Here is an 11,406-nt window from a genome sequence, read left to right on the forward strand (position 1 = left end):
TTTATATAGTATCCAGAAAAAAAAAAAAAAAAAACAGATATGATTTAAACATCAATTAATACTCATAGAAAAATGTTTGAAAATTTTTATTCTCATTTCTGATTTACTATAAGATCACCAGAAAAATAAATTGTTCCAAAAACTGTTCTTCTTATGCTTTTAATTTAAATAAAAAAATCAGATTAAAAAAAAAATTGAAAATATTTTTTAAAAATATCAAAGTTGAGTTTTTATATCTATTTTAAGTGATCTCATCATATTATTTAATTAAAATTATTTCATATAAAATTTGGTTGTATTTCAACTATAATTACATTCAAATGAAGAGCTGGAAGCAATATAGGGACTATTATAAAAAATTTTTATACTGCATTATTATTGATTTTATCATGTATGTACAGTACATCAGCATTGATTTGATTATTTATATTGGAGAGGCTAATGACAATGAGCAAGAAAAGCTTCTAATCGTTGAGCTTTGAGTGAATATAAAAAATATGGTTTATGTATTGTGTAGAGTACTCATTTTTACTCCTAATTTCTGTAGTATAGTATAATGTGAGAAGTCAGGAATGTAGAACTATGTCTATGCCACAATCATAAGATTGGCTCAATGTCGTCTAAAGGATGACTTATCTACTAAAAATATTGAGTGTGGAGGGACTTACATTGCTAGTAAAAAAGGTGGAGACAATGATTTCACAATTGTGTCTCCTGTCAGGATTCCCAACAGTTAATCGTATTTTAACGCGGATTAACACGCGTAAATGAGGAATTTCGAATAGGCAGAACCACAGCCTACAATAAGAACAGCCTAGTCAAATGGGGGAAANTACGATTCTCCCGAATATATGTGTCGTTCACAGTTCTTGTGTAGTTGGAAATGTAGGGTCTGATGAATTTTCTTAGAATTACATTACACAGTATATTTTGGTGTCCATCTTTACCACACATAAACAATGGATTTTTCTCCATCCAAGGAAGAATAATATTGCATAAATTATGCATCACAGCTGGTTGTCGAATTAAAAATGGTAAGCCTGCACGAATGGCCTTCTCCAGTTGCTGCAAAAACCCAATAAACTCTACTTTTGGATATAAGAGCCCACCTAGACCATTTAAATTTATTATGCCCATGATAGGTGCAGGGGATTTCACTGATGCAAGTATGTCCAAACAGTCAGAACATTCAATCTTCTCTTCAGTGATACGTACTAAGTATCCAGCAATGTATGCCATTGTAGCAGATTGAATGTCTGGCTTTATAATATTNTTGCTAGTAAAAAAGGTGGAGACAATGATTTCACAATTGTGTCTCCTGTCAGGATTCCCAACAGTTAATCGTATTTTAACGCGGATTAACACGCGTAAATGAGGAATTTCGAATAGGCAGAACCACAGCCTACAATAAGAACAGCCTAGTCAAATGGGGGAAATTCCATTGTGTTGTTGTGTCCAAGCGAAAATATTTTTTCACGCTAGATGGAGCCACACAACGGACCATAACAACACACACTGATTAAGTTATCCTAGCTGTATGCTGTCATGTATTCGTAAAACAAAACAGAAATTCAAACTTAGGATATAGCAAATTATTGATTTTTTTAATTAAGATTTTTCCCGGATTTCTGCATAACTATCTAAAACAATAGACATATTATCAATAATTATCTAGACGGTTAAATGCAATAATAGGCCAGAATAGGGTACCTATTCTGGCCACATTAAGACAAGTTTAAACTTTAAAAATATCTTATATTCTTACAATTTTTTAAAGCAATTAAACATAGTAAAAATAATACAAAAACATGTTCTCTGTTACTTTATTACATTAATTGTTATTAATATTAACATTTTATAAACAAAATTTTAAATTTTTAAAAATATTACAAAAATTATCAGTTTTCATCATCCCTGTACCAGTTCTGGGCATCCCATATTTATAGAGGTGCCACTTTTATTAGTTTACGCGATAAAGGTTTATTATTTAAAGTTTTGGATCTACGATTCTCCCGAATATATGTGTCGTTCACAGTTCTTGTGTAGTTGGAAATGTAGGGTCTGATGAATTTTCTTAGAATTACATTACACAGTATAGTTTGGTGTCCATCTTTACCACACATAAACAATGGATTTTTCTCCATCCAAGGAAGAATAATATTGCATAAATTATGCATCACAGCTGGTTGTCGAATTAAAAATGGTAAGCCTGCACGAATGGCCTTCTCCAGTTGCTGCAAAAACCCAATAAACTCTACTTTTGGATATAAGAGCCCACCTAGATCATTTAAATTTATTATGCCCATGATAGGTGCAGGGGATTTCACTGATGCAAGTATGTCCAAACAGTCAGAACATTCAATCTTCTCTTCAGTGATACGTACTAAGTATCCAGCAATGTATGCCATTGTAGCAGATTGAATGTTTGGCTTTATAATATTGGAAGGTTTAATCTCTAGCTGTTTCAGTTGTGGCTCAATATGCTTAGTAACTTCTTTGATAGTATGATTCTTATCCATGCATACCTTTAAAAATAATAAATTATTATTGTAATGATTACTTTATTATTTAGGTCTATTAAAGTAATTTATTAATCAAAATATAATACCTGATTTACAATAATGGGCATGTCTTCATCAGGAGGTATCCATTCCTCACAAGCTAAGCTTATTGCATTGCTTTCAAGGGATGCACTAATTAATCCTGTCTTAAGAATTGTATGCAGTCCTTGCATTATGCTACAAGCGTTTGTCTGGTCATTGAATCCAGACATGGACCGCAGTCCACTGAAAAGGTTCTCTATATCATCTGAATTGAATTTTCTGGTTAATATAAAATCAAAACCATTCTCCAATAAATACCTGATACACAGAACAGTGGATCTGGTTGTAAGGCAAGTAGCTTCATAAGTTTGCTTACTAATAAACTGAACATTGGGACTGTCACAGCTATCTTTCCAGGACTGTAAATATCCTAAAAACTCGCCTTCCAACCAATTGAGCCTTTCATCATTAGCAGAAACAAACTGCATCACTGTTGCATTTCTGGAATGAATGTAGTGTTGAGTATTGCTGATATTGTGAACAGCAAACCATTTTTGCATCATTTCCAAATACTCAATTGTGCCCTCGGCCTCAACAAAGTTCAAGTTTCCAAACCTGTGTCCATGCTTCTGTAAAAACTTCAGTGCAGCAATTACATTTTGGCTGCATATGTCCACTGCATGCTTAACCTTCATCTTATCAAAATTTGTTGGGTAGACATGTTTAAAAGTTAAGCATCTTACTGGTTTAATAACATTATCTCTCTGTAGGTGAAACAAGTTTCGGAGAAATACACCACTAATATGTTTTCCACGATTCACCATTACCCTATTTGGAGAAAGAAGCAATGACCAGAAATTTTTTAATATATGACATGGATCATATGATAGGAATATTGAACGATTATTGTCCATTGGGTGTGGAATCTTCGGAATTGGAGGGTTGACAGCACTAAGTAATTCAAATAACTTAACATTTTTACTATGGCCATCAGCAACTATCCTGAGTACTTTTAGATCTGCTGCCTCCACTGAATGGATCACATCTAAAGTTAAAGTATAAAGTTCCTGACCTTTTAAATCACTGGTAAAAAATATGCAACAGGAATTTGAAAATTTTTTGATAGTCCTGAAAACACAAAACACAGGAGACTATTTGCTGTGACATGTTCAAGTCCGAGTTGTTTTTCCAGGCCATTCATCTTTACTGTTCCCACTATTTCGTCTGCTTGCTTGTTATACTGCTGATTAGGTTTAATGGTCATTTCATCCAAAATAAGTGTTTTTGTTGGTGAAGTTGGATAAACTGAGCCAGCAAGGATGTAAACGGGAGACGGACGAAACTTCTATACGTCTTTATTCTACGAAGAGCTACAGACACGCTACACGTTAGAAAAATAGCAATAATTCAGAGGGTCACAGGCAACTAGAAAAAATAAACAGTGTNCTGCTGCCTCCACTGAATGGATCACATCTAAAGTTAAAGTATAAAGTTCCTGACCTTTTAAATCACTGGTAAAAAAATATGCAACAGGAATTCGAAAATTTTTTGATAGTCCTGAAAACACAAAACACAGGAGACTATTTGCTGTGACATGTTCAAGTCCAAGTTGTTTTTCCAGGCCATTCATCTTTACTGTTCCCACTACTTCGTCTGCTTGCTTGTTATACTGCTGATTAGGTTTAATGGTCATTTCATCCAAAATAAGTGAACCTAATTTTTCCACTTGTGACAACTTTTTTGCCTCCTGAGTTAATCGTTGCTTAATTAGGGAACCCACACTAACTCCAGAAACAGAGCCTATATATCTTTTCAATGTCGATTTTGATGGTAATGATAAAAGTGGAGTTTTTCTAGCAAACGTATATGCCCTAGAAGACTTTTTGCTCCATAAGACACAGTATTTTACTGTGTTGTGGCTCCAACGAGGCTTTTGTTTATTGTAAACAACCAGCTGTTCAAGTATGAAATCTGCTTTGCTGTTACCTAGAAGTATATATAATTTTATTAGTCGCTAACACAAATCAACCAAAAAAGTTAAACAATCAATAGTAGGCTACATAAAACCAATTTTGTGTTATAATGTACCATATTGATGTAATAGGATATTAGGAATATTAATATGTTACCACGTTAATTATTGTATCATACCTTGGGCACTGTCATTCTCTAAGCTTTCTATATGATATTTTTCAAGTTTTCCAGCTAACAATTTATTTTCTGCTTTCATTCTATGTTGTTCTTCATATAGGCACTTGATAGTGTGATCTTGTCTCCTGCATTTCTGTTCCAAAGTTTTCAGTCTTCTCTTGTCAGACTTCAGTTTTAACATTGTATAATTTGTCCCTACAGAAACATCTATACTTGATGCAGAACTAGATGGCCTTATGTCACAGTCTGAAAGTTTACACATGGGTATGGAACTAGAGAACCTTCTTTCATAGTCTAAAGCAGCTCTGTCCACTGGACTCATTAACGGGACTTGATCATGTACTTGTTTAGATTGAACATGCTTTCGTTTGGTACCAGTACAAACTCCTTTCTTGGGACTAATCTTTTTTACTTCTCTTCTGGCTTCTTTATGAACAACCTGCTTATAGGATGGGTATTTGTGAAAAACGCTTGGGACAGCATTTTGAATCAATATTCTCTTTTTCAATCCTGGTTTATAATCTGATTCTAGAAAGTGCTTACTGCAGACAACTGACCAGTCACTTGGCTTCCATAGTTTGGAACTGTTTTCATCTGTAAATTTTAAAAATAGTTAGCTTATACAGTAAATCTATTAGTTATACTATCTATAAATAAGTTGTAAGCATAAATAGATAAATTGTACAAAATTAAATAAATCTTACCTTTTCTGTTGACAGCTTTTATCCATTTTAAACGTAAATTCTCTTCTGCGGGATATTCGTGAAAACTTGTTCCATCTTTTTTCGATTTGTTTGATGTACAAAATGGCACAGAACAATGAACCATTTTAAATCAAACCTTTTAAAAATTCACCAATATCTTGATATAAAATATTTTCGAAATTTTAATTTTTTTTAAATTATCAAAAGCACGTCTTTGCTACAGAATTACCGTTGATCACTTGATCGAATAGTCCGGTTATCAGCGCTCCTAGTGAGGACTATGTGCAAACCGCCTCAGGAATCGACACACGTATTTAGAGCAAATGGCTAGGCTGTTCTTATTGTAGGCTGTGGCAGAACGCAAGTACTTGGAGTGGGCAGACGCATGGATATTAGTCATCAAAGAGACCAAATTTAAATATCAAAACAAAATATTTAAAGGAACAAAAATATTAATAATATTACAACTAAAAGAGATTGCAAAAATATATATAGTGAACCCATTTAGAGAGAGAGAAAATTCAACCATCTAACCTTAATCTATACCGTGAGAGAGAGTTCACATGAATCTAAATAGATCATACTACCTTCCTGGAGACATTTAGGAATTGTAACTTCAATGATTTCTCTATTTTACTATGATCGAACTATATGACAGTTTCTTCTTTAGATGCACTTAGATATATTGTATGGTGAACTGCGTTGAATAGTAGGGAGAAACTCCTGAACAGTATGGCAAACTCTGTCCTCTGGACTTCGTAGAACTGCCTGTATCATATGGTAATCTCTTTCTATGGACTATGTAAAGTCTGTATGGTAACCTCTTTAATGGACTACCCGGAATGGCAGAAAAATATCCCTTTTATATGAGTCAACGGCCTACAGCCAGCCAAGTCTTGTGTGCGGCTGTTTCTGATTCAACTTACTAGTCATCAGAGAAAGGAAATGAACTTCCTATCAAGATTGAAAGTTTTTACATCTGTTGATTCAAAAATTTGTCAAAGTTACAAAATATTGATTTCTTTTTGAATTTAAATCATTCTCTCTCTTCGAATTTCTCTAAAAATGACCCCTCCAAAGCTGAATTTTCACAATAAAATAAAAGTACACTGGGAGGAAGAACAATTTACCAGTACAAAAATATTGAATGGATGTGTCCCCTCTGTCCCTTATAGATCAATGCCTGTGTCTATGTAAATATGATATAGTCAATAATATATGACTATCATCAATATTCATTAATAGCAACTGACAACCAATTGTAATATGCACCACTTTCAAATATATATAAATTAAATAAAAGAAACAACTTATTTTCAATAAAAGATTAAATTAAATATAGATAATACACAATTAATTATTATGTTTGTTTATAATTTTATTTACAGTAATTCACAATAACTTTTATATGCATATAACAGTCATAGGATAACAATTAAAACAGATTTGACAAATGTAACTTACCAGGTAACTCTTTTCCAACAGTGTAGGTGAAATTTTGATCGAAATCAACATTTAGTGATACTGGTTTAGTTGGATCACATGGCATATGTAATTTTATCAATGGGCCCATAATTACTGTTCGACCAAAAAATGCCTTAGCACACAAAGAAAATATGCCTCGACAGCTGTGAGTACAAATTCGATTTGGACAAGTTCCTGGTTGTTGACTAAAATGAATATTTAATTTAAATATATACTTAGTTTATTTAACATACAATAAAAACACAATAAAGTATTTAGAACCAGTTCTTAAAATATATTTCATTAGAAATTTAATTTACAAATACAGTGGTACCTCGTACTTCAAATACCAAATTCAACAAAAAATTTGCTTTAGAGTTTAAACAATGCTTAAAAGTTCGAACTGCGCATGGAATGAAAAAATGCACTGGACGTGTAAAATAAGCTTCTGAACAAAGAATATAATCTTAAATTGGCAATAATGTGTTAAAATTCACAACTATTATAATTAAATTAAACATCTATGTTAAATGTGCTGTTCACTTGACAAATTGATTAACTTCATAAAACAAAAAGTGGAGAAAAGTGATAAAGTAATACAATGGAACCTCTCTTAACGAGCATAATTCGTTCCAGAATCGTATTCGTAATGTGAAACGCTTGTTAAGCAAAACAATTTTTCCATAAAAATTAATGTAAAATAAGATAATGCATCCCACACTGAAAAAAAATACTCAAATATTTTATGTATAACGTTTATTACAGTGGCGTACTGTAGTGAGGGCGGCACTTTTTAGGGGGCGGCAAAATTTCACAATAAATAATAATAATATCTTGTAAAAATTTGAAACATCCTTATCTATACTTGCATTGCACCTACGATAGTGCTATCGTCTGGACAGTCCGGTACTCAGCTCGCCGGGTGAACTAGTAACTTTTTCATCTGAGGAGTTCCTGCGAAACCTGTTGACCTTTTTTTTTGCTTGTACGATTCATTCGCGCTCATATACACCACTAATATCCAATAGAACTATTTTAAACAGATTGCCACACTATCACCGAATTTTTCATTGCTTGTTCTGTGATAAAACTGAATTTTGGTCTTTTAAATTGAAATACCTAAATAAGGGGGCGAAATTTTCCTCCGCCCCGGCATCTGACACCCACGGTACACCACTGGTTTATTCAAAGAAAATTGTACAGTGTGCATTATTAAAAAGTGTGAATCATCATCATCATCTTTTCTTCTAGCGCGGAATAAACCAATCTGGAATGAGAATTTGATTTGCAGAAAAAAAAAAAAAACACAGATATGTCTGATGAAGATGCCAAACAATATGCCAAATTCTTGGGCTATGTAAAGTCTATAATTAAATATTAGAAATTAATTAATTTGACTAGAGGTAGGCAGTTATGCTTCCATCTCGTATTAAATTTAAAAATTATAAATAGTTAATTTTTAATTCAGACATTTCTAAAATTTAATTTAAAATTTGTCATTAAATTAACTGATGGAGCATGCTCACAATTTGGAACTTTCCCTCTTCTCATCACTTGTTATGTAAAACATCGCTCATTAAGCGAGGCAATTTTTTATAATTTGTTTTGCTCATTATGTGAGGTGCTTGTTAAGCAAGGTTCCACTGTATATTCTTTTTTAAAATTTCTTTTGAAGTATAAATTCAAATAAACATTGTAGAATGTATTATTGTAGATGTAGCTTTTATTTAATGACATATAAAATGTATAAGATAGCATAGACATGCTATAATTGTTATTATTATTATTATTATTATTATGCTTTTGGTGTGATTGACGGAGTTAATCAATTTGGCAAGTGAAAAACATAGAAACATTCAGTTCAGTCAGATTCAGTTTTCATATAGTTTTTTTATTATAGAGAAACATCATTATCATAATTTTTTATTAAAGATTTGTTGCAAAAATGAATAATAACTGTTCTGTTACTGTTACAATGGTTATTATTATTTTGTTTAAATTGATTATCCAGCAACGTAAATGATGTCTTATCGTCAGCTGTATTTGAGGTCCCATCATGTCAATTTGTTCTTAAATTTTTATAAGAATCATGTTTAATAGGAGGAATGAAAGAAATTATTTTTAGTTTCGTCCATGTTGATATTACAGTATAACTTTTATTTCTCAAAAAACAATTACCACCAAAATGCTCCATGCTGCAGAAGTATTGCTATGGAATATTGAATGATTGTTTTACATTCAATATTCCATAGCAATACTTCTGCAGCAGTTGGACTGCGACTAATTTCTTTCACTTATTTTTTGTAATGAGATAACATTAAATAATTTACTGTTATCTACAAGGCATTGGTCAGCACACACTGCAATTGCAATGCTGCAGTATGCGCCAGCAGATTTATGTTATAGTATGGAGTTAATTAGATTGGCTTCTGAAATAAATAAAAGTTTTTTTGATGGCCAATAAAATTTTGTCATTAAGTAATATTAATCCTTATTATTAGGGTAACTTATTATGAATATAAAAAGTTACAAGTATATCAAGTGCTTTCACACTAAATTTTAGAGAAATTTAAAATGTGGAGTTAATCAATTTGGCCTGTAAATGGCTCAAATAATGACAACTGTTAAAAATATGTAAAAACTTTCTGTTCAACCTAATATCACCTTTACTTATTAATCATGGCATCTGAGAAGTGTGTGGAAGCAACAAAGTCTAACTAGTAAGAGAAAGGCTTGAAAAAAGCTATGAAAAAGGAATTTATTGCAAAGCATGAAAGTGGTATACATGTGGCAGGTCTGGCGGCAGACATGTTTAAGATGTCAAAGTTGACAGTGTGTGACCAGTAAATGCAATTTTAATTTTATTACACTTTATTTACATATTTTATTTTTTGTTTTTGTGTTTTAATTTATTATTAGGGCATTTAATTGTCCTATTTGTGCTATTTTTTTACCTTAACTTATGCATATTTGCTGTTTTAAGTTTATTGAAATGAGTATTGTTTGAGGTCTGGGAATAAATTAACTCACTTTACATTATTTCTACTAAGAAAAATTGCTTTGAATTTTGAATGTTCTATTGGAATGAATTAAATTTAAAGTATGATGCACCACTATAATTAGATTCACTGATCTTATTCATATACTTTTCATGTAAATATTTAATACCCTGAATAAAAAATAACTTAAAACTAAAATAAATTTAATAATGATATCATTTGGTGATTTCAGGTCTTTGACTGCATATTCAGAATTTTTGAACAGCTTTATAATGCAATAATCAAAAATATTTTATTAGATTTATTAGCTATTATAATATATATATATAAACTAAGTATTCTATTGTATATAAGATTAACATTAAAATTTTGTTTATAGAATTTTAAGATGTTTAACTACTGCAATAATTAAAGTACAGCTGTCCCTTGATAGTCCGATGTTTTGTAATCCGACATGCTCAGTAGTCTGATGCACCTCCCGTCAAGGTACCCGTCCCCGTTACATGTCTTCTTGCACAGAAGCATGTTGTGACGTAAATCTTCCCATCCAATTCTTACATGATAACATATATTTCGTGTGTTTTCCGTGAGCAGTTCTGTTCAAACAGTTGGAGTAGGGAATATTGTTGGCTACTGCTAGCAAAACAATGCCAAATATGTAATCATTTTCGGTAATCTGGACACTTTTGGTAATCCAACACCCCTTTGGTCCCATACCTGTCGGATTATCAAGGGACAGCTGTATTAAAAAAAATAATGATAATGAAATTAAAAATATAAATCAACTATGAAGCACATTGCTTAGTAAAATTTTTTATATTACTACGCTTTCAACAAACCTATATTTGTCATCATCAGGTGAATGAAAATTTAAAATTGAACACAAATGCTCTAATGTAAACAGAACACATATTACTTAAATTAAAAAAAAATATATTTTTTTTTCTAGAATTAAAAATCGTTACAAGCAGTGTTGCCACCTTTTCAAAATTGCTGATCCAGACATTTTAAAATTAGGATGTTATACAATTAATCAATCAATCATTTATTTAGAGGTACAAAAGTACATAACCTGATCCCGCTTGATGCATTATCAGATATAATAGTACAAGAACAAATTATAATTAAACAAAAGATAATAAACAGTATGAGTTTGATAGAACAATGGATTGTAAAAACAATTAAAAATAAAGTAGTAGTGTTAACATATGATATCAAATATATAGGTTAAACTAGATTAAATAGCATAAATACATTGTAAGAATTAACAAATGTTATTTATACAGAAGAAGTATAAAAATATATTAAACAGTTAAAATAGTTACGATCAAATTGAATTTAACAACTAAGGTCGAGCAGATGTCTGCTGTACAATTGGGCTCTTGTATTACAATAGAGTTTATTAAAAGGATGTTATCCTTAACAAGAAGTTCATGTAAATGCAATGACAATGCCCAAGTAAACAATTAAGTGGCTGCAAGCAGTCTAAAGTTAATTATTGCAGCAGAATGCAGCAAACTCTGTCGTAGTTCAGAATGTTGAACT

General features: G+C 31.5%; 1 protein-coding gene across 1 annotated transcript in view; it reads right to left on the bottom strand.

Annotated features, from left to right (window-relative positions):
- Window positions 1–11,406, bottom strand: part of LOC111619035 (structural maintenance of chromosomes flexible hinge domain-containing protein 1-like) — a 260,024-nt gene that overhangs the window by 54,038 nt on the left and 194,580 nt on the right. Inside the window, exon 33 of the mRNA XM_023360677.1 lies at window positions 6,863–7,068. Coding sequence (XP_023216445.1) covers window positions 6,863–7,068 — 206 coding nt within the window. The remainder of the gene's footprint in view (window positions 1–6,862; window positions 7,069–11,406) is intronic.

The sequence above is a fragment of the Centruroides sculpturatus genome, unplaced genomic scaffold, assembly GCF_000671375.1.
Source record: "Centruroides sculpturatus isolate CEXI.00-Female unplaced genomic scaffold, Cexi_2.0 scaffold38, whole genome shotgun sequence".
Taxonomy (NCBI): domain Eukaryota; kingdom Metazoa; phylum Arthropoda; class Arachnida; order Scorpiones; family Buthidae; genus Centruroides; species Centruroides sculpturatus.